Genomic DNA, 24404 nt, shown 5'->3' on the forward strand with positions numbered 1-24404 from the left:
GACTTTCTGGCAAATTGGCCAGCACTGACGGCACTGTCGTAGATGAGTGGAAAACCAAGGTTCTCTCTGTGCACCTCGCAGGTAACAAATCACGCAACATTTCCAATGCCGACGAAGGCAGCATCTCTTACAAGTTGAGGCCAGGAAAAACCTTCTGTTTTTCAGAGGATTCTTGCCAGGGCAAAAAAAAAAGTCCGAAGAATGTGTTATCTTCTGTTACAAGATGGACAGTATGAGAAAACAAGGATGCTAGTCATAGGCAAGTCCAGAAGACCACTTTGCCTACGCAATGTGCACGTTCCCACAGATTGGGAGTCCAACAAGCAACTTCTGCAACTTCTACATGTAACTACATGCAACTTCTGGAGCTTCATGCCAGAAATGTGGTGTACAGTAAAACCTCGTTAAACCGTACCCGCTTAAACAGTAGTTTCGGTTTAAAAGTAGTAAAGTCAATTCCCCGACTCAGCAGCCATTGAACATAATGTATTTTGTATCCGCATAAACAGTACCAGCTTATTGCGTACGCATCGGTTAAAACATAGCGTTTCCACTTTTCGTCGCGCAAACACGGCGGTGCGTCATCTCCATCGGGCGGCCCGGCAGAACAACAAGCCTCAGAGATCAGTACAACGGCCTCCAAGCGCCCTGTACGTTTGCACGTGAAGCCGCATTAACATCAACATCATTTCGACGTCGTGCCCATCGCTAGTGTCGCTAGTGTCGACTAGCGACAGTGATGAGGACGACACGGAAAGCGACAGCACGGGCGATTCAGGCCTGACAGTGGCAGAAGCTGCGCGTTACGTCAGCCTCATGAATGCAATCGTTGCAACGAGAACAGGGGCGCGATAACGTAACTATTCCAAACGAAAAGTTTTCCGAACGCTTTCAATAGAGAATGTGCGACATCCTCCAGTCTCAGTGGCTGTGCCTGCTATTCCTTGGCTGACAAAATGCTCTAGGGGACGGCATTCTTTCTTGCTTATTTCTTTTTTCAGTCGGCACTATCATCATAATCCCTTAATGCGGGGTCCATTTTTATTCACTTATTTATTTTAAAGTTTCAGTTGCTATTTGCACATGGTGTGTCCACAAAGCAGGTGTGTCTCAGAGACGACATCACATCTTTGTGTGTATTTGTGCGGCTTCAAATATGTATGATCGGCACCACCTCGTGTGCCTTCGCGAGAGCAAAGTGGCGCGAAGAAACGGGGCTTGTTTCTTCGATCGCCGTGGTGATCTCCGGCAACGGTGATTACCGATCGCCAACGCAGTGACACTCTTGTCAGAATGTATACAGAGACGACGCCACTCTTGCACAAATCCAAGCAAATCTGATTGCCTCCAAGCGTAGCACGAGGCAGGGTGTTATTAGAGATTTTTTAAAGTCGCTCTAAGCCTAATAAATTTCATTTTATTGGCTGAATGACCTTTTCGGACGGTTTGGTTTTTCAGGCTATTTTTCGGTCCCCACGAGGTCCGAAAGTTGGCACGATATATGCCACCTGCCAATCCACCATTGTGGATATGTGCCATATAGTATGAAAATCATCATCATCATAATCAACAAATCGCGATCATCTGACAGAGCTAGTTGGTGTTGGCATGAGAGACATAGTACAAGTGCTATTGAAAAAAAAAAAAAAAAAAGACTGTAGCGTAATGGTTAGAGCATCAGGCTGCTGTGCCAGTGAACCGAGGTTCGATCCCACCATCGGGTACGCAATGCAATTCTTTTAAGTACGGGCTATTCGGCAAGACAGGCTCAGCATCCAGTAGCTATGGTCAGGAAAGCCCTGGACGGTTCACAAAAGAAGTTTCACATGAATAATAGAGAGAGAAATAAATGAGCAGGTAAACAAGCAAGTACCCTGTCTTGAACTTCCTGGGCATAATAGATGAATGATCACTAGGTGAGGATGCAGGTGGGGGGCTTGAGGGATCGTCCACTGCCTCGTCTGTGCCAGACGCCCCCGATTCACTGCGTTGCCGCACAGACCTGGCTAAGCTTGTCCGGAAGTCAGGGTCCTTGCCCCCTGGTTCTGCAGCGTCAGCAGAGGCACAATCGTCCCTGCCATCGTCCTCTGGTTGGCTGGACTTCTTTTTGTTCTTGCGCCGTGTGAACGACTCCATGCTGCACTTGGGCAGAGCTGCTATCTGGGCGTCCAGGTTGAAAGTGCCACTGTACAAGCAAGAATCATGACGTTGAGACAATGCGCGCACCTGGGTTCCTCTTATAGTAGACTTCTGTTAATTCAAATCCATTCAATTCAATTTTTTGGTTAGTTCAATCTTGGCTGAAGGCACTCAGAAAGTTCCACAAATTGCAGTACGAATTGGTGAAGTGGTTAGTCTAGGCAGAGGCCACGATCCCTTTTGCAATTGCAGCAAAGTGGTTAGAGAAATGCGGAATATCAAATATGATGGACAACAAGAATGACGACGATGTGGTCCACAGACAGTTCTAAAAACTTATTGACAATGATGGACATTAAGTGTAAATAAACTTTCATTCTATCAAGGTGAACTCTGCAGGCTTCGTCTTACTTCCAGATTGCCAGTCACAAGAGGGCTACATTTTTTGTTTGTAAAATCATGTGCACATTAGATGTGGGTGCACATTGTTTCTTACTATGAACCCATAAAAACTAGGTGTACATTAGAATCAGGTAATACACATGAATCTTGATATAATGAACATGAACATACCAAATTACTGGACATAATGAAGCAAATTTAAAATCTCTGTTAACAATATCTGCATGTCAAAAATATATGCTTCTAACAAATATAAGATATCATTAAGTTATTTTTCGAGTCTGATGAGCCTTTGTTAAAATGAGGTTCGATTGTACTGCCAACCAAAACAGCAGTGTGCATGGGTGTTCTTTCTGTTGGTTCTTTTATTCAAGCCGCCGGATAATCCGGATAATTTCGTTGGTCCCATCAAGGTCGAATTAACAGAAGCCGACTGTATGTGTTCCTCAATTATTTAGATTTTAGACGAGGCCATTTGTGCAGCTTCAGGTGAATGATGGCAACTAGAACGAGATATGTCTACCAGAGGTTAAAAAGAACATTAACCCTTTCAGGGTCAATGACGTAAATATATGGTGCCACGAACAAGCCCAAAATAGTCGATGCCATATATTTACGGCACCGTCTGTACATTTAAACAGCACGCCTATTTTTCAACTTTTTCTTTTCTGTCATGTGGTGGCACTATGTGGGAATACAGGGAATTTTTTTTGCGTGCCTGCCTCTCTCGGCTTCCGTTGCATGGTTTGTTTTAGAGCTAATTTGTTCCCACACATCTATGTGCTACTGCTCGCGCATTGGCGCACGCGCGGGCGGGCGGCGGTTTGGGTTTTGTTCCGCAGGCGGTTTCAGCTTGCGCTTGCAAAACTGATAGCTATCTCGTTACTAATCGCTCCAAGGGCGACCGCTTGTTTCTCGCTCGTTTAGTGCTCACGGGGGTGCGCATAGAAAGGATGCCACCGTGCATGCTTCCCATGTTCTTTTTTTTTTTTTTTGAGACTCGCGAGAACTAATTGCCTCTGGTTGGCAATAACATGAAAATTAGTGGAAGTTTTGTCACACGTTTTGCTTTTTTGACGGGCACACAACCACACAGTTTTCTTGAGTGAGTGCACCAACGCAGTTCCATTATGCTATGGATGTACAGCCGCCCTGATTTTTAATAATATAGCGCGAGCGTCGACTGAACTGCTGGTGAGCGCCTTATAACGGCGATAAGCGTGCAACAAGGCGAGAGTTCGCGCACGAGCAGGAAGAAAGCTCGTGCGCGTGCGCGAACTCTCGCCTTGTTGCACGCTTATCGCCGTTATAAGGCGCTCACCAGCAGTTAAGTCGACGCTCGCGCTATATTATTAAAAATCAGGGCGGCTGTACATATTAGTGTAAGAGCAGGAACATTTATGTTTTGCGAAATATTCTTGTGTGCGCATGTTCAAAGCCTTGAACTATGTGTATAACAATGCATAAAATTGTTAATTCCTATCAGCTTATTTTCTATTTTATATTGTTTATTCATGAATGAAGAGTATGTATATACCAACGCAAAATATATATTTTTTTTCACTTTACGGTAACCCTAGAAAAATTACAGTAAATTTTTTTCAAAATAAGTCCCTAAGAAGGATTGGAATCTGCAATGAAAAAAATCAACCCTGGGCAGTTGCATACAGCAAAAAAAATCGACCCTCAAAGGGTTAATTAAAAATTAAATTCTGGGGTTTTACACACCAAAACCACAATTTAATTATGAGCATGTCGCAGAGGGAGAGACTGGATTAATTTTAACCACCTGGGGTTTTTTAACGTGCACCCAATGCATGCTACATAGACAATTTTGCATTCTGCCTCTGTGTTTTGTGATTTTGCATTCCCAGGTTTAGTAGTGCAACACCAAAGTCACAGCTGTGGCAGGTTACCAGCGGTTAAATAATATTAACAAAAAAACTTAAGTGCATGCATCACCTGTTCTTGCGAGGCACCTTGGCCCCATCATCCCTGCGTCCTCCTCCACCCAGCCTGCTGGGCTCATCGTCTCCTTCATCATCCGACTTGCGGACAAGCCCTTTTCGCTCTTTGGAGCCCGGCAGCACACCTTCAGACACCAGCGCCTGGTAACGCTGACCCTTGCATGACCGCTGACTCTTCCGCCCCCTCTCCGGGCTGCTGCCCCCGTCCTCGTCCCCGGTCAAGGATGCATTGATCCGCGCACGCTTGCTCGGCGAATTGGCAGCAAGCCCCTTACGCCGAACGCCACTCTTGTGGCTTCCAGCAGAAACCTTCTTCTGCACATTGTCTCCATCCTCGTCTGCACTGCCGCGGTAGAATCCTGCGTTTGGTGTGGGCACTGTACCCGGGACGGCAGCGGCCACAACAGCCGGCACTGCGGGGCTGTCATCGGGATGACGCGAGGAGCCGTGCGCTGAGAAGACTGTGCCGTCCAGCGGCTCCACATTACTAGGGCCGCAGAGGAACTTGTCGATGATGTGGTTGATGATGTCCTGCTGGCAGGTCTTGATCGTTGTCATAGGGCGCTCCTTGCACAGGTTCAGCGGCTGCTCCTCGTCGCCTCGGTTGAGAGACTGCGCGAGACTCAGCGCCGACGACACGTTGAAGAAGCGCTCGCGCTCACGTGCCTTAGCCGCGGCCGAGCTGCTCCCACATCCACTTCCGAGGCCCGTTGCGCTGCTCGAGCTGGGTGGAGGCGTGCTTGAGGACGAAGTCGACAGCGCCGTGAATGGTGGCGGCGTCACAGATGTGCTGCTGGCAGTGGTGGGCTGGCTGAATGCCTGGTCGATGATGCGGTTGGCAGCGCTGACGTCGAACATGGGGATTGGGCCGAAGCCAGCCGGGGGAACCGAGCCGCCACCACACAGACCACTACTTCCATTGCTACTGGTGCTCGTCAACGTTGTAGTCGTGGTGCTTGTCGCAGTAGTAGACAAGCCGCTGCTACCATTATCTTGTGACTTGGTGTTCAGGTCCCCAGATTTCTGGCGAGCTCCTGCAGTTGGTGGCTTCTTCCCACCCTGGCATCCCTGAAAGGAGGTGTGAGTCAACAAAACCATGCACAAGGCAAGTTGCTTAGCAACAAGCAACTACGCACTCCTCTTAGACTAGCCTAAATGCTCAGCGTCACCACTGCAGGCTTGAAATAAAACCAGACAGGAAAAATGAAGCAAGAAATATTGCAGGAGACTGTAATACTGTCTAAGCGATTGATGGAATTGCAATGCAATGATTGAAGCAGTTCAAGTTGCATCATATTCCAGTATGCACAGAGCAGATGAACAAACTATTGTTTACATGCTGGAGTCTCACCGTGGAGTCTGACAACAGAAGATGCGCAACATGCCATGCGATACAGAAATTGTGTATCTGTTCTGGTCAACTACTGACACCTAACAGAATTTCTAGAAAGCCTGCCAGTGATTGAGATACCCAAGCATACAAAACCACTGGTGTTATATATGTTCGCAATGCCTGGCGAACAAGGCCCACATAAATTGATAAATGAAAGTGCCAAATTTCACCACGTACAACCTGCCTTTGCTTGTAACTTGCACCAGCAAATACAACACCCAGAACAATAGAAGAAAAATACCCACGCGTATAATTCACACAAATAACCACACACAACAAGATAAGTTCAATCAAGGCAACTCAGCGCAATTATAGGGGTAAGGTGAATTTCTGGAATTGCGTCATTGCAAGTACAGTCGTCAACACTGCTTCCCAGCAAAGCACAGTGAATCAAGACGTGAATTCTATCTTCTGGTGACTTTCCAGCAATAGGAATACTGCTTTCAACTTTGTTGCTTGTGACAATGTGCTGCAGATCCCTGCCATAAATCTTCACTCAAAAGATCACTATTACACACTTCACTCCGACTTTCTAATTAATTTTCTTCCATTTCTGCAATTTGTTGCAAGCTATCTACACGTGAGAATATGATACATCCTCAAGACATGGGTAAGATGTTTGTGCTCCGAGCATGCTTACTTTCTTTTCTTTATTATGCATACAACTTAAAAAGAAATACTCTTCTCATCCCCAAGAGTTCAATGTGTGCAAATGCTGCAAAATGTAGGAAAAGTACACGAACATAAGGATGTCTCTTCAAACCCCTTTCTCTGCATGGAACACAAACGTACAGATTGCAACAAATGTTTACAGGGCACAGAACTTGCAAAAAAGAAGATGAATAACTGTGGATCCTGAGCACGTAGCCTCTAATTAAAAGTTTGAGTGCACAGAAATTTCTGTGACTAACCCAGTGATCTAACTAAATTGGAAGCACCATGCCTTAACCTCTTAAGGGATCTTGACGACTTTGACTCGTCATGAGTCACCATCACCTTTTGGCTTATGACAAGCCCTCCTTATAATGTAGATGGCAATGGACATTTAGTTATGGACACTTTTATTCAATTAAAGTTCCCACAACATTTGTGCACATATTTATGGGTTTTAACCATGTTATTATGTCATAAATTTTGCCAATGGTAGTTTCAACAACAAAAAAAATGAGCCCTTGAGGTGTTAACATAGCAGTTACCCATGGAACCAGTGTCCCATAAACTTGTGGCTGACTGCATATTCAAGAAACATTGGATGCTCCTTCATGCTTGAGCGCCACCCACCTCTGCCAGTTCAAGCAGGGCTGAACATGCATTGTTAGTCTGCTGATCCGTGGAGGCCGCCCTCTGCAGTGGCGCACAGGGCACCGGCGAGGGAGATGGCGACGGCGACGACTCCGACTTGAGCCGGCTTGCATTGCCCCCGCCGTATGTGCCGTTCTCAAGGTTCTCCAGGTAGCGCTTCTTTGGCGGCTTGCAGCAGACTGGCGGGTTGTTCGAGGGTGCCGGGTTTGGAGCACCAGACTGCTCGGCCGCGTTGCCGCCAGACTCGGTCATTTGCTTTGTTGCCAGTGGCTCGTCCTGAGAGTTTGAGCCCTGCTGTTGCAGCACTGGGCTATTATTGTTCTGCCTCGAGATGCTCAGCGGGTCCTCTGTAACAAGGCAACATTCAGGATAAAAAATTAAGGCAAAACACTTCCTTTTGGACTTCAGTGTCTTTGTTACACCTATACTGACATGACATTAGCTTTGTGCCAAGCAGGAAACTGTGCTTGCTAGTATAGGAATACACATTGTACCTGGTAATATGTTAAATCCAAAAATGCAAAACCCTATCCACAATGTTATTGGTTTCCATGTCTTGGTACTTGTATGTCCAAACTTCTGTGTGGGGCTCCCGGCTGCAGTGGGTAATGTAGGTTACCTATGTGAGTCTAAACTCTGTTTTAATTTATGCTACGCAATGCGCTGAAGCAATCTCTCCGACTTGCTTCGTATGAAGTGCAAACAGAATCTTTATTATAATCATAATTATATTTTGTTTATTTACACAGTAAGTCAAGTTTCATGTTTGTGAGCATGGAGACAAATGAACAACAAAAACAACCAGCCAAAAAGCTAACGTCACCCACACTGTATCCTTTAACGATGTCTGTGTGCGTGCCTTCTTTTTCACCAAATGAATTATTACTTTCACTGTCTCCCACAGCATATTAAACCCACAGGCAATAACCAGCCGGATGAGCCAGCACATCACTACATTGAAGTGCAGCAGTGCCATACAATAACATTCAGTTAAGCTCCAGTTCTGGCATGTTTCAGTTGACAATCATTATTGTCAACTGTGTGTTGACAATAATGGACAGCCTGTGTTATGTCCACTGCAGGACGAAGGCCTCTCCCTGCGATCTCCAATTACCCCTGTCCTGCACCAACCGATTCCAACTAGCGCCCGCGAATTTCCTAATTTCATCGCTCCACCTATAGTCGGGTACAACTTTAGAAGAAAGGGGAGGCACCACCCAGATAACCGAAGTGCGACAGCCAATTGTCTCCGCGAAGAAAATAGTCCCACTCAAAAAACCATGCTTCGAAAACGCGTAATTCTCGGTACAAATAAAGACTTTTGTATTTTGATGACTGGTTTGGTAGAGCTCTCGTGATTATAATGGTACAGCATATACCGGATCACGAGAGAAAAATAACCCCGTGCCTTCTTCAATGCTGCACGGGACAATAGCAGAAAGAGCAGCCCAGCATGGGTTTTGCGCTGGTTTACATGTACGTGGCACATTTACTACTCGTTTTCCGAGTTTAAAATGAATCAATTGCTATTGAAATACTTAAAAGAACAATGCATTTATCAAAACCATTACAAACCTGGGGCGAGAAGACGATCGAGGCAGGAAAGATACAATAATGCTTTATTCATCGTTTTAAATAAATATTCTTAGCTTTAAATAGCTTAGATTTATATTTTTTGGTTTTGTGTTTTTACAGTTATTTTCAAGAACAGGTTTTTTTGTTGTTGCTGTTGTTGCAAACCTGCAGCCTCACCAGTTCGCGTACTGTAGCGTCAGCGATGCTCGCTGTAATCTTTCATCGCCGGATCACGGTTCAGAATAAACGCACGTGGCACAAACGATGCATCGTAAGGTCGCAATAATATTTCCGGCATGATAGATCACCACAAACAGTTTGGAAATTCCCTCTGACGAGGGGCAGACGCACACGACCGACACGATTCAGCCCCGTTCAAAGTGTGGGCGGCCATGTTCTCCATTGGCGGGGTCACCGGCCATCCAGCTTCATGACGTCAGTCTAGAGTGCGCACCCATTGCTGGAGGCTCATGTGCATCCGCCTTGGAGGAGTAAACACCCCTTTTTTCTAAAGTTGTACCAGACTATAGTCTTCTACCGTCCTCGACTGCGTTTCCCTTCTCTTGATGCCCACTCTGTAACCCTAATGGTCCAACGGTTATCTAACCGGCGCATTACATCACCTGCCCAGCTCCATTTTTCTCTCTTCATGTCATTCAGAATATTGTCTACACCCGTTTCTTTTCTGATTCAAACCGCTCTCTTTCTGTCTCTTAACGTTAAACCTAGCAATCTTTGTTCCATGGCTCTTTGTGCGGTCCATAACTTGTTCTCAAGCTTCTTTGTCAGTCTCCAAGTCTCTGCCCCATATGTTAGCACTGGTAAAATGCACTGATTGTACTTCTTCCTTTTCAATGATAATGGTAAGCTTCCAGTCAGGAGCTGACAATGTCTGCCGTATGCGATCCAACCCGTTTTTATTCTTCTATGAATTTCCTTCTCATGATCGTGATTAATTGACCTAGGTAAACATACTCCTTCACAGTCTCTAGAGGCCGACTGGCGAACCTGAACTCTTGTTCCTTTGCCCGGCTATTGATCTTTGTCCTCTGCATATTAATCTTCAACCCCACTCTTACACTCTCCCTGTCAAGGTCCTCAAACGTTTGTTGTAACTCATCTGCATTGTTGCTGAATAGAACAATGTCATCGGTAAATGGAAGGTTGCCGAGATATTCACCGTCGATCCTTACTCCAAAGCCTTCCCAATTTAATAGCTTGAATACTTCTTCTAAGCAAGCAGTGAAGAGTATTAAGAGATTGTGCCTCGCTGTCTTTCTTTATAGTTATCTTCCTGCCTTTCTTGTGTAGAATTAAGGTAGTTGTAGAACCTCTGTAGATATTTTCGAAGGTATTGACGTAAGCGTTCTGTACTCTTTGATTACGTAATGCCTCTATGACTGCTGGTATCGCTACTGAATCAAACACCTTTTTGTAATCTATGAAAGCCATATAAAGAGGCTTATTGTACTCTGCGGATTTCTCGATAACCTGATTAATAACATGGATGTGATCCGTTGTAGTGTATCCCTTCCTGAAGCCAGCCTGTTCCCTTGGGAAGACTAAAGTCCAGTGTTGCCTTTATTCTATTGGAGATAATTTTGGTAAATATTTTATACAATAGATATAATATAGTAGTTGACAATTTACTAGGCCTTATTCTCAATTCGTTGTTTGGGGGGAGATCACTGACAGTGTACACCCAGTGGCTAAAGCTAGCAAAAAGTGAATGTGACAATGCAATCGGATGCACCCTGGTGAGTGTTACAACCATGTCCCAAAGTTCTCAAGTGCATTGACATTATGCAATGCATACCACTCCGGTGAGGCTGTTTGCTATGCAGTATATCACACAGAGGTGAAAGTACCTCCGAAAAGTGATCAATTGCAAGCATGGTTCACCGACTATACTTGCAGCATCCATAGTCTTCAACTACACAGCTAGCTATCTTATTCCTGGAGTGTTGTCTTAAATGCTGTTGCCCATGTCACTATGATGCACTGAAAATGCTGCATTGGAATTGTGGTGCCAGCCCCTCACAAAATCATGCATTTTAGCAGTGCCCACTTACGGCTAGTCTATCATGTTGCAACACAAAATTAGATTGGAATCAACCTGACAACTATGGGAGCTTTGGTCGCACAAGAAGGGCCTAATAAATGCACAAAAATGCCACAAAATCCATGACACCACAGTGAAATCATCACTGTTTTGTTTTGGGCTCAAAATTCAAGGAGGCAAGTTTGGCATTCATTTCCGTCTACTAATGGTAAAAGCTTTTCAGCAAAATTATTTCGAAGAGAGCCTCAAAAGGATGCTTAATCAGTCTAAATTGATTTTGTGCTTCTCCTTAACGTCCCTAAACCATGAAATGGGACAGATTTTGAGAGAACAGATTTCCTCGTATGGCCAGTAAGGCTGTAAGCATTGTCATCTCTATTATGTTCTGTGGACAAGTGTCAGCACGTTCTCTGCAAATATCATCAAGCCAGCTTATGTAACTTATCCTGTACACATTATGTGCCATATGCAGCTTCTTTTACTTTCCATGTTTGCTTATTTCATTTTACTTAAAATTTGAACGTTCCGCATTCGCTGGATCTACGATCAAAAAGAAGTAGCCATCACTAGTCTAAGATGATTAGGTTTCCTTTGCCATCTTAATTTAAGTAAGCACAAGAATACTGAGGAAGACGAGAGGTGGCACACACTTGTGAGGGTGGGCACCCGTGGCATATCCGACCGAGGGCAGTTTGTCTGCTCGGGGCTCCAGCGCAGCGTGTCTCCCTTGGTGGTGGCCCCCTTAGTGCGCGTCACTGGAGACCGCGTGGGCAAGGTGGGCATCTTGCACCATTTGAAGTCCGGATTGGCCTTCATAAAAGCCTCCTTGTACTGTGGGTAGAGCAACACAACATACTGAATCAATAAACACGAGCTGGACTTCGGATAAGCAAGAACACACGGTTTGGGAGTGTGCACATATGAGAGAAAGAGTGAGACTAGATGGAGGAAAGGCAGACAGCAAATGGCAATAATGCTTCAGTAACATGGGCACAACACTGGTTGCGCTGAACATCACTGATAGCCTACCACCATTGCAAAAGCAAGAGATTTGCTGTGCGCACACTGAAACAGCTTCCGTTAGGCTTTTTGAGTCACTGAGCATTTATGCAGTTAGCACATAGAGTTACTGGCATAGCCACAGTTAGGTTTCTCGAGTAAGTGGACTCAAATCAACTTAGAACCAAGATAAGCTTGAATTGTCAGTTTTATGTGCCAAAAGCACAATTGGATTATAAGGCACGCCACGGTGGAGGACTATGGATTCATTTTGACCACCGAGGGATCTTTACCATGCCCCCAATGCACAGGACGCAGGTGTTCTTGCATTTCACCCCCATCGAAATGTGGCCACTGCGGCTGGGATTAAATCCCACGACCTCGTACTTAGCAGCGCAGCGCCACAGCCACAAAGCCACTGTAGCAGGCACCATGATAAGCTTAACTGAGGCTAGTGCGCCAGTGTAACTCAGTGTGACATACAAGACATGCAAGTTTTTCAGTGCCCCATTTTTCTCTATGGTTTCTTGCCACTTTGGAGTCAGTCTGAAGAAGAATGTGTGTGAAGTTGTCCCCGGTGAACACAACAGCTTTTGAGCTCACCTGCTTGGCAAGCTCCGTGTAGGTGTGTTTCTCGTGGGGCTCAAGGCTGGCCCACCACTCGCCCAGGATTTTGGTGATGGCGCGATTCTCAAGGTGCGGGTAGCGCTCACGCACCACGCTGCGGTGCCGCTTGCAGAACAGGAAGAAGGCATTCATGGGCCTGCGCACCCCGGCTCCGCCCGCTCCGCCACACCAGTCCTCCTCCCCCCGGCAGCAACCCTCGTCCTCACCATCATCCCGCACCACCAGGGCCTCGGCTGAAGGGCCCGCCTGCAATTGATAAACAACAAATGATATTCCCACATGCCATAAATGCGCACTGGGTGCTACATGCTTAGTGTAGAAGATGAAGATAAGAACGCTTCTGTCTGGTGCTGGGTGAGATAAGTTTGAGCGACAAAAGAAGAGCCATATTCCGCTAGATAACAGTCAAGATCATGCAATAGTGTTTTGTCAGGTCCCACGCGTGTGACTGCTGAAACTTTTCTACAAAATGTTGCAAATTTCTGCAACGTGCATGAAATCCCCAACGAGTTGACCGATAATCTTTTTTTTTAGATCACCCTGGTTTTGCTGAATGCATTCCAAGTGGCACTCAACCTTAACATGTTTAATACATCTTAAGTAAGAACCAATGACATCTGGAACTTTCATGATTTCATCAAATCCTTTTTTTTTTTTCCAGGACTTTAGGCATTCAGGGGCCATATATTCTGCAACAATGACTTTTAGTGGCCCCTATTTTTGTATAGTGATTTTTTTTTTTGTTCTTGTTTCCTGAATTTTTGACACCGATCAGTAATTATTTGCTTTCACTGACTGGATTAGCCAAAAAAATTTGCAGGTGTGGACTCATTCATGTTACACCACTCAAGATTGCCGATAAACCATATTGAAATAACCATGTGACAATAAACAATGTTCTTCCCTCTACTGAAGTCTCATGCAGGGTGTTCCAGTGTGTAATGTCACATGAAATTTATAGCAACCAAAAAGATAGCTGCACAATGTATGTACTTTGACGTGCAGGACAAAGATGAACTGGTTATGAGAGTTACCTTTAAAAATGCCATGCCATGACTCTAGATTTCTTTTAAGTCTGCCCAGTGAGGCATTATATTTTCATTTAGAATTTGCAAAGAATGGCAATTAAGCCTTTTTCTGTTCACTGGTACCAATAGTTAATAAAAGCATTTGACTTGAATTTCTTAGCCAACAGAAGTGAATGGAGTGTTTAGGAATCTCATTTCCCTCAAGCTTATCATATAACTCATGGAAGCTTTGGTAAAGAATTCAAAGCGCACACTCAACTAGTAAGTGAAAAATTGAAGTCAGTTTTTGTGGTCCTCTCTGTAAATTGTCGTAAAATAGCATCAGGGAGAGCATGCACGGGTTGTCCCCATATAAGGTCTTCCTTAATATAACGAAGCCAAACTTTGGGAGCCTCCCAATTTAAGCTAAATGTACAGCCGACTAACTAAATGTAACTAAACTAAATATACAGATGAATGTACAGTCGATGCTCCTTTGGGCTAATGAATGAAAAAAAAAGTATCAGGAGCCCTGTTGAACAGTGTGAAATTGGCGCTTTAACAGTGCAATTGTGCTTGCTTGAACTGGACTTCTGGCTGGTTAAAAGCACGAAATTTTGTACATGTGTGTTCCAGCAATGAAATGCCCACCAACAATAATTTTCAGATGACGGCTTCATGCCGTGCAGCCACGCTCAAACTAAACGTGTATTGGGTTTTTGCCAATGTCTTGTGCAAATAACAAACGGGGGCACGTCCAGCCATTTCCAGACGTCCTCTGTACACCTGCTGCTAAGGTGGCCGACCATAAGAGGCACAGATATGCAGGAAGCGATAGGACAAGTACAAGTGTGGATCACATGCGGCCTGAAGGCAAGCAGCATTTACCGTAGTTACGTGTCTGCTGCGTTAATCCCTCGATCACAGAAACAATGGTAAGCCGCCGCCGCCAAATCGGCACTGCGCTCGCGATACCCACAGTACCTCAGCCACTTCCAGTCGCAGCTCAAGAAACATGTCGGCGACGGCGGAACGCCTGGCCTGCCCGCCCGGCAGCGGAGGTGCACGGGATCCATGCCAGTATTTATGTGCACCACAGCGACACGCTGCGCAGCCATCGTCGAGCCATTCACGAAAGCGGCGCGCAAACCCCCGTGGCACGACTGCGCGCGCGGTTTCGACACCGTACTTCAGCCATCGCCTGCATCCGGAGTTCACGCACTCAATTTAGCACGCCTGCAGAGGAGGCTACGCACATGGTGAAAGCGCGCAATGCCGCCGGAGTAACAGCAGCGGCAGGTGCCTTCGCGTCTCAGGTCGCACAGAGGTGCACGGAACTGGAAGTGGGCAGAGGAAAGGAGAGTGCGGGAGGGGGAGAGGCTGCTGCTTGGAGCGAGACGCTGGCTGCCCAGCCGAGCGGAATATCCGGGCGCAGCGGAGACACGGCGCGCGGGGCGCTGCAGCAGCGCCGGAGGTCAACGGCCCGCGCCGCCGCCGCCGTCGGCCAACCGACCGGTGGGGCCGCTCCATCACGGCGGCGGCCCGCATTCCGCGCTCCCCTCCGCCGAGACCGGCCACGCGCTGCCGCGATAAGCACCGCGCTCGCCCCCACCCTCTTCCCAATCTCTGTGAACGCCCGGGGCAGGCCGCGGTGCGTGTCCAGGGCCTGACCGCTAGCGCTGGGAAGAGACTCGCGAGGGCATTCGACTAACATCCACGGCTTCTTCCAACTCGTATTGTAAACGCTCATGACAAAAGTCGGGGCAGCGTGGCATGCAATATGGCGGCCCCACACACTGCTTGAAGCGGAGGCCTCGTCTGAATCGGACTGCGCACCTGCAAATGCAGCAGGTGCGCAGGCACTGGGGTATTGCTTTAGAAGTTGACCCAAATTTGGCGAAAGCTATCCGCCTTGCACGCGCTAGTTTTTTGATGACACTAAGCGCTCTTTAGCGTACGCAAGCACTTTGCGTCCGCTAGTTATGAAACTCCTCTACCGATGCGCTTCTTCAGAGTGCGTGGTCAAAACCCTACAACACACCTCTGGAACGTAATACTGGGGCCCGACTGACCGACGAAGAACATCGGCATTAACCTGTAGTGAGCAGCAGCATCGTGCGCAGAAGCAACGCCGTATATATACTCGATTGAGGGCCGTACTCATGTAGCCGCACCCCCAACTTGGCAGCCCACAATAAATATATATATATATATATATATATATATATATATATATATATATATATATATATATATATATATATATATATATATATATTGAAATAACGAACGCGAAGAGTTGTGAGCGTCGCAGTGTACGCTCTTGGATTCTGAGTGCGTGTCATGCGCGGTCGTCGGACATCGTAGTGAAAATCTGTTGCGTCACAGTCATATCTCAGCCCATGTAGGGTACTGATGAAGACTGAATCCATGAGTGCACTACCGAACCGCGTCTTAGCGACAGTAGCGAGGACTATAGACGGGCACCAGCTGCGTGGCGTCCTTGCGTGAACAAATATATGCGTCATGAAAACAACGCTCGCTCTTTTAGCACAAAGAGATCAGAAATACTACACACCGCCAGAAAAATAAAATCGCGAATTCCGTGCCTCCTAAAGACTGAGAAAAAGAAAGTACGGCTCTTACACGAGTATGTACCATATGTCCCGCTACACCGCCCTGTGGATTTTTTTCTGGGAACAGCAATCCAATTCCCCTTGTTTGTCTACACTTAGTGTCGGCTTATCTACTGCATGAACCATACCACAAGAATATTGTTATTTTATTTTCCCAGTGCAGGGTTAGCATGCCTGCGCCTTTATGGTATGTATGGCTCAATTGCGCTCTTTTTCTTTTCATAATGTTGGCTGCTTCTGTGTGTTGGGTCAGCCGGCTCCTAAGTATAGCCAACATTGCTACACGCTGCTGTTAAAGCAATACACAATTACAATCCGGTCTTTCAACCAACTAGAAACTATTTTTTTTTCCAGCGAGTATTCTTTCGCCCCCTCCCCCTTTCTTTCTTTCTCTCCTTTTTTAACCCACAATTGCAGCTCGGACAATCCTGATCAGACCATCTGCCTTCACATCTTTGCTCACGGAGCCCAGCCCACGCCGAGCCGCTCGGGCTCCAACGGGCCCCCCTTCGTCCGCAGGCGCACGGAATCGGAACGGTCCTAACGACAAGTGCTCGGGGCGCGCATAAGCACAAGCTTCCGGTTTCCGCGCGACGCCACACGATTCATCCGGAGCACAGAAAACAAAAAAGCGGAAAGGAACAGACCAACGGCCCTTCTGCCGGCGTGTGCATGCCTGGGGAAACCAAAACAATTGCAGGAACGGCCCGAGCTAACGACGACGTAGAGAGCGCGGACAGAAAAAAAAAAGAAAAGAAAGAAAGCAAGAGCGCGAGAAACGTGCGCGAGGCGGGCGCTCTTCTCCACGCCGTTTCTGCCGAGTCGACGCGCTGGCACCATGCCCGCCAGTAGAGGCACGCGCTAGAAACTGCGAACATAAGTCCACAACGGAAAGTCGCCGACTTACGGATGCAGTTCACCGACCTGCGACGACGTCAGGGGCCACAACCATTCAGCTTGCTTTTGGGCCTTCAAGGATATCACACGGAAGTGCGACAAAAGCGGTCCTACCTAGCACGCCATGTTGACACAAAGTATGGATACTCAAGCAACAGAAAAAATGATAACAGTAAGTTTAGGCTTTAAATACACTGCCCAGGCGAAAGGAAGTGGATTATTAGTGGGCAAAAAATAAAGGCAGATTTTTAATTTCTGAGCTTTCCTCCCAAACGGCCACGCCTTTCGTGATGTGACTCGCGACGTCAGTGTCGTTATGAGTTGCATGGAAACTATCGCGCACTTGGGCAGTCTAAGGTGTGAGGAAAGTTCCCAGCTTTAGTATTCGCTTGCTTGGTTACGAACTAATTGCAGTCGTTGTCTGTAGGTCGATTAACTAGCCCCGAGCGGCCGCTTTCAAAACCCGTGACAACACGGACAGACGCTGCGGTGATGTCACCGTGACGTCGCCACTGGTCTTTCATTTTCGCATCTTTTCGTATCAAACTTCCGCTGCTGGTTAAGGGCCTATAGTGGATCATAATATATCTGGTGTTCCGGAAGTGCGACATACCAATCTACCTTAAGTGCGCCAAAGCAACGCCACCATCACTGCTTGTCAACAACATGGGCTCTCGTGGACTTCTTGAGCCGTTAGTGTGTACAGAGGACCCCTATGAGCAAATACGCATAAAAAAGCACAGGCTACGGCAATAACTCTCAGAACATGCTAGTTCTGTAAATGTAAGGTTGGCATTTCAGATGCTTTAGGCACTTCAGGTGTTTTAGATATCGCTATCTGTCTACGCTCAGAGAACAGCGATGATGCGAGACGAAAGCAAGCACCTTCAAGTCATCCTCAAATTATGTCAGCTCATGTGAGAAGAAACCCCGTGCGATGTCAAAACCCGTTTCATTTCGCAGATTTGATCTGGATTATGGTAGAAAATGTCGTGTTACATAGTTTCAGCCATCGCAAACAAACGCCGCCTGAGCTCAAGAATACAACGGTCGGCAGCGCACCTCGCAGTCTCGAAGACGAGTCCGCAAGCCAGTCTGTTGGTTGTGGCTTGGAAAAAAATCTAAGCAACTTCGAGGAGGCATATAAAAGAAAGGCAGTAATGTTCCACTTCACTTTCTTTTAAAATCGACTTTCTTGTAGAGTTACGGCATAGGCTCCCTTTAAGGAGGGAGCCTACGCAATAACTCTACAAGAAAGTGGATTACAGCGCCGCCCTTAGAATGAAGTGGTAACTACATTTTTAAAGGGACTCTACCGATCAACCAATTTAGTTTGGACTGGTTGGGTATACATTAAATACTCTGCATTAATTTGACAAAAAAAGAAGGCTTGTTATTATTACTGGACAAAATAAAGGCCAAATTGGAGAGGACCGTTATAGCAGGGGCAGGAGCCTCTGTCAGGCCTTGGAGCCTTTAGCTCCTGCTCCACTTTCGCTGTAGAAAGAAATCAAAGAAAGAAAGAAAGGCAGGACATTACTCAGCCGACGGAAATCGCTCGAGAAGATGGCACATAAGACAGCAATAGAAAACTATAAAAGAGAAACTATCAAGGAGGAGGAGTTCTAGGATAATTCGAAGGGCAAATGCACTGTTTTTCAATGCTAGGGCAGGCTAAGAACACGAAATTAAAAAAGGAGATCTGCCCAAGATGACATGTGCGTAGCATGCAGGAATACCGCGGAGACAGTATACGCATATCTTGTTAGACTGTCAGAGTATACATCCAGATATACGTAAAGAAATGTGGTCAGTCTCCACGAAGTCCTATACAGATGATGATATATATAAGGTATTATAGCGCAAGGGCCAGGTATGGCCAAAGAGCGCCAAGCTAGGCCCTATACAGGGTTTAAAAGATAGTGTAAGGGTAAACGCTGGCTCGATCAACATCAGCAAGAGGAATCCTTTAGAATATTCGTGGCGCAAAACTTTCTAAATAAATAAAAAGGAAATAACCAGAGTGACGTGCATGGCACACGACCACAGGATGGTGTATAACCGTGAGCTTATTAGACAGCAAGGAGTGAAGATTAAAGCAGATATAGTTACATTAAAGTTGCACACAAACGTAATTCGTATACGCTGAAATGTGCTAGCACATGCCACCGCCCCGTTTCAAAGGAAAAGTATCTAATTCATGGAGCCAAGGAAGAGCTTCGAATAGAGGTCCGTTTATGAACACGGGGAGTAAGCCAGCGAGAAGCGTGCCGGCCGCTCCAGTGAAAGTATTCCCGAAAACCATGAAGGTCCGAGAATGCGGTCTCAGTCTATCTGCCGCATACGGAGAGACACAGCGAAGGGCGAGAAGCGAAAACAAACCATCACGGAATACGGGACTCAAGCTGGCCGCCTACGGTGGCATGAAACGAAGCTTCCACGGCGTCGCACAATACTATCATTAGGCAGCCCAGCATCAGCCGAAAGTGTTCATGTGAAACGATTAGATAAAGTATTATCAATAAAAAGCTTGCTAGACAGCTCTAGACAAGCAGCTCTACTCTTTCTTTATAGTGTGCTGGGGCCGTTGTTTCGACGTCTTTCTATGGATGCAACTGCTATACCAACGTCTTCGCTCGCTGTATTTCTCAATTGTCGGCTGTCTACGGACAAAATTTCATTAAGCATGTGTGATAGCACCGACATGCGGTTGCCTATAGTTTCTCCCTAAGGTAAAACCAGTTCGCGCCGGTTTTGTTTTCACAAAGAAACGAGACAACTTTAAATTAATTTGCTTCGACTACACTTTCCGAGCAAGTTCAGACGGTGCTGTGTTTCGCTAAACCGCTTGGCCAGTGCAAGTTGGCGCAGCGTCTGCAAACGAACGCCGCCACTCGCATCGCACGGTGTAGGCCTCGTGCAGAACGGCTTCCCGGCGTTTGCGAGCGATGCAGTGCGCAAGGAGAAAGCACGGCTCGTTCTTCGCGAGCCGGGAACTAACGCTGAATCGGCATGGACTATTGTTCCCCAAACGCAGGACGAATTGAATGGATCTTACAAAAAAGAAAAAAAAAGTACATGGATCTCACGCATATGTGGGAACCTGTTATAAGCGAATCTTTCTTTGACGTTTACTGAAATGTCCTCACTTAACTACCCTCATCCTCCTCCTTCACTTCCGTGTGGCTCAACGCCCCTCGCTAAATGCATGGCCTGGCCCCATTTTGTTCACTTCTTCCTTCACACTCGATCGGCTGTTTCTGTTTCTAATTTCTTCATTCTTTTCTCTAGCCAACTTCCAATGTTCTGTTACCTTCGTCTTCAGCTCTTGCTCCTTGTTCTGCTTGTATATTCAGGCATTCACATGCCCTTTCTAGTGGAGTGGCCGAGAACACGTGCTCAGTGCCACGTACCCAGAGGCCGAAGTTGTATAATCGGCAAGGCAGACGCAAAGTGGGGAGAAGCGGCAAAGAAACCTTCGCTGCCGAATGTCTCCAAAGAGAGGAAGGAACGAGAAAACTGTGCAACCGTAACACGGCCAATAGGCAAGCCTTCACATCATTACCTCAACAGACGCCGTGCTGGCACCCGCGCAACGACTGGACGTGATCACCGTCACGAGGCTTCCCTCAAAAATAACTAGCGTCGATAGGAGCTGCAAGCATGGCTGGCGGTTCAGCCAGGACGGACATAATGAGTGGTGCATGGATTTAGCTGCACTTCGTCTTTCTGAAGCGAGAACGGGCAAGAATATCTTGTTGAGAGAGACGATGCGGCAATAGATGGCTGCGAAGCATCTCGTATATCTTTGTGACCCTGCAAATTGATCGTATTCGGCAAAAATGTTGCGTTATACTTTCAACTATTCGTGACAATCATGCACGTGCACAGATTTGTTGCCTTCGTGCATTTAGAAGACCGATTGCTTGTAAATGTAGACCAATAAAACCATACAAACGTGAGCCTGGAACTATACTACGCTTATAGGGAGCGCCTACAAATGGATTACAGGTCGCACTTTCAGGTATTTTCATGAAACAGGCGTTTTCTTCGCATTTAAATTTACACTGATGGTACTGCCTATCATTCCCATGGTAGCTGAACGATCACGGCGTCAGGGTTCCCTTTAGAAATTTTTGTAGGAAATTCTATGGTAACCGTGACGCGCTGCAGTACACTCTCCGCGTCCTCGACGAGAGCGCCCGACCTTTGAGGGTGCACCAGGCTGGCTCGGTCGCGGGACGATAAAGGCTTTGGGAGGTCGACCTTCGCACGCCGTGACGCGCTGGGTATCTCTCGGCCGGCGGCATCTCGCTTGCTGAGCGTTCGACTCGAGAAGACTACGCGGCAGGCGGGGGACAACACGCTGCCTTATCGATCTGTCCGTGTACGTTACAGAGTCGCGAGGAAAAGAACAAGAACAACCCGTGATCTCGTCCTCCAAGGCAAATCCCGTTCAACGCTTTGTCCTGCTGTGTTCGATAAGTATTCGGAAAAGCACAATAAATATATACGCCGATAAGCTATCGTCGGTGTGACTGTTTATCGCCCAGAGAGCAAGATCGTGAGGACGCATGCGTAGAGGAGAGAGCGATTGGCAGCTGCAGCCGGCCACGTCAGCTTCCAAAAGGGAACGAGCTGGCTTATCTACGCAGTCCACACGGAGGGGCCCCTGGACGCTTAAGCTGCTGCGCTGAGAGCAGTGCACCAGATCACACACGCCTATAGCGAAGGGAGGAATATCTTGCAGGAGACGTATTCACGATGCTCGCATGCCATCGCACCCCTTGAGGCAAGAGTTTCCACGTTCTGCACGCACGCTGTGTGCATCGTTTATCGGCAAAGAAAGACTATATACGTTGCACCGTGAAAGAAGCCAAAGACGCAGCCTAATAGGTTTCGAAATCTTTTCCAGCACACAAACGGCCCAAACAAGAGAAAACGTTCTGGAATCCACGACGACACCATGCCGTACCGGCGCATTTGTCCCGGTGACAAATTAAGAAAAATGGCACACTGGCCAACATTTTATCTCTAGACATCAACCTACCCCTCCCAAAATGATATAACAACAGGAGTTTTCAACAGAGAATAATACATTTGAACTATGGGGAAGTGGGTAAGGGGAAGGTAGATGCGGCTAAGTGCACTTTACCAATGTACAACAATCTTGTACTGCCCTTTAGAGTCTCTTTAACAACAGAAAGGAAAGCAGCAGCTTGACGGCAGGTAACTATGGAAACGGATAGGGAGCCTCCACGCTAAGGCGTACCCCAAGTGCTCGCATATCTAGAGCAGGGCATGAATTCGTTAACTTGGATGAATGCCGGTCGACAGCGCCGCCTCGGCAGCGCGCATTCGCGTGGCAACATGCGGTGCGCTCCTAGTCACACTCGAGGGAGGTCATTGCCCTCGCAGAGGTATCGTTCGTCTCTCCGACGATTCCTCGCGGTAAGCGATCGCACTGACAGTCGATCCAGCAACGCCTGTGGTCAGATTCGCAGCAGGGCGTGCTTGTTTGTAGAGCTGTGCAATGCTAGTGCCGTAAATGTGTTACATCCCTGTGCTAACGTGGTCGCATAAGCGCCACTAAAGCGGAAGGTAATCAGACCCGTTTTGCGCCAGTGGCACGTACAGGTTCCCAACACACTTACAGGCTGGTAAGTTAACAAAGGCGACGCTATAATATTTTTCTCTCCCTCTTCTTCTCGCTCAATTTCGCAGTGGTTTCGCCCTTGCTGTTCTATGTGTATTCTTTGCGGCAATATTATTTTTGACAATCATGCACCGACTACCTAAGCATCACGTTTGTGACTAGGCCAATGGCATTCGTATTTGCTAGCCAGCCTGTATATACAACTTCCTATAGCAAGAGAGTCGATACAGCATCTGATAACGAGTAGACATGGAGAGGAGGTCTACAGTGGTACACCCGTGAAGGCGTGGGCTGCGTGCGGAAGCTTGTCAGGAATACTCGGTATACGGTTCTCGGTATACAAGGGAAGGTTGCCTGGATTTATGTCCACCATGCACGTGGATTATTTGTTAACCACGCGTTAAAATCTCGGGACCCGTGGTCAGAAAGGCGCATCGGCGATGTCGCTCGGCAGTACATGCGCGAGGTTAGCAGTTCTATATTCATTTTCTCCCTTGTTTCGTGCTGAATATGTTATGTATTTGTGAACAACACTGCCACGTAATGGACCCTGGGCCTTCGTCAAGCTAATGCAATAGGTTTCTGCCCAGATGTCGCTCCAGTTCCCTTTGTTACGAAAAATAAAATTTAAATGGAACAGTTTTTTCCGAAGTGTTGCAAAAGTGCTACACTACAGGAGTGAGTGTTCAGAATTCTCAACGGCACCACAATTACTGAAAATCGTGAGCAAATGAATGCAACGCATACGCACGGAAATAGCGCTGTCCTCTCCATCCTCAATGTTGTGCTCATTCGCATAGTGCATCTGGTTATAGTCGTATGTACTGCAGCTAACGCTGCCGGGACGAGCTAAAGTTTAGGCGTGGCATCAGGGGTGGCGGAACAAGCTCCGTGATGAGCAATACATTTTACATCGATAACGCGAACTGAACGCCTCTGGCTCGTTATAAGGCATGGTAAACCTCTGAACGCGACCTCGTTATCACGGGGTTTCCCTGTTGCAGCTTCGCGGGGAAGTGTCCCTCCAAGCGTTGTCCAGGGGGCACCGGAATCGGCGACGCGGGTCGAGTAAAGCCAGTCACGGCGCGGGGTCAAGAAGAAGAGACAGCCGCTCGGAATGCTGCGGGGGAGCACGCAGCACGTGTTCCGAGACACCCGGGGCCCACCATGTACGGCGAAACCGAAAGGAGACGCGTATAGAAAAGTAGTAAGCGCGATGGGACTCTCAACGCGACAAATGCGGGAAACGAAGCTATACGGATGTTAGAGAGAAAAGACGGCACATACTGAGGGAAGGAGACGCAGCACGTATATAAAAGAGCCGAAGCGGAGACTGGGCTTCTGGAACGGGCTGCAGTCCGGCAGAACGACCAGAGGGTGCCCATCGATTTTTTTTGCCGAGCTCTTTTCAGTGAGGAGGACGGACCGGGCCGATCCGATCCGGACAGGCGAGGGTCGCCCGGTATTTCCCCCGCGGGAAGGGGGGGGGCGGGGGCTCAGCGATACGAGTTCGCTGGCCTCGGCGTCGAAACCCGCTCGCGAGAAATGCGCGACGCCTCTATCTAGTCCCCCTCCCCCTCCTCCTCCTCCTCCCCATTTCCGATCTATTCCCTGTCATTAATTTTTTTTTTTTTTATTCCCAGGAGGAGTCGCGTAGCGCAGAGGGCTGGGAGATGGAGCAAAGCACACGCGCTACTTTTACGGCGTTGATCTCCCTTTCTTTTCCCAAGTCGTTTCCAAGG

At 47.3% G+C, this 24404-nt stretch overlaps 1 protein-coding gene across 2 annotated transcripts in view; it reads right to left on the reverse strand.

Moving 5' to 3' along the window:
- Positions 1-24404, reverse strand: part of bbx (bobby sox) — a 195285-nt gene that overhangs the window by 27142 nt on the left and 143739 nt on the right. For both annotated transcript variants that reach the window (XM_050178537.2, XM_050178538.3), the window contains exons 2-6: positions 12443-12712; positions 11491-11671; positions 7183-7550; positions 4504-5576; positions 1874-2185 (exon numbers count right to left, since the gene is read on the reverse strand). In XM_050178537.2, coding sequence (XP_050034494.2) covers positions 1874-2185; positions 4504-5576; positions 7183-7550; positions 11491-11671; positions 12443-12598 — 2090 coding nt within the window. In that variant the 5' untranslated portion in view covers positions 12599-12712. The remainder of the gene's footprint in view (positions 1-1873; positions 2186-4503; positions 5577-7182; positions 7551-11490; positions 11672-12442; positions 12713-24404) is intronic.

Source organism: Dermacentor andersoni, chromosome 5 (genome assembly GCF_023375885.2).
Source record: "Dermacentor andersoni chromosome 5, qqDerAnde1_hic_scaffold, whole genome shotgun sequence".
Lineage (NCBI taxonomy): Eukaryota > Metazoa > Arthropoda > Arachnida > Ixodida > Ixodidae > Dermacentor > Dermacentor andersoni.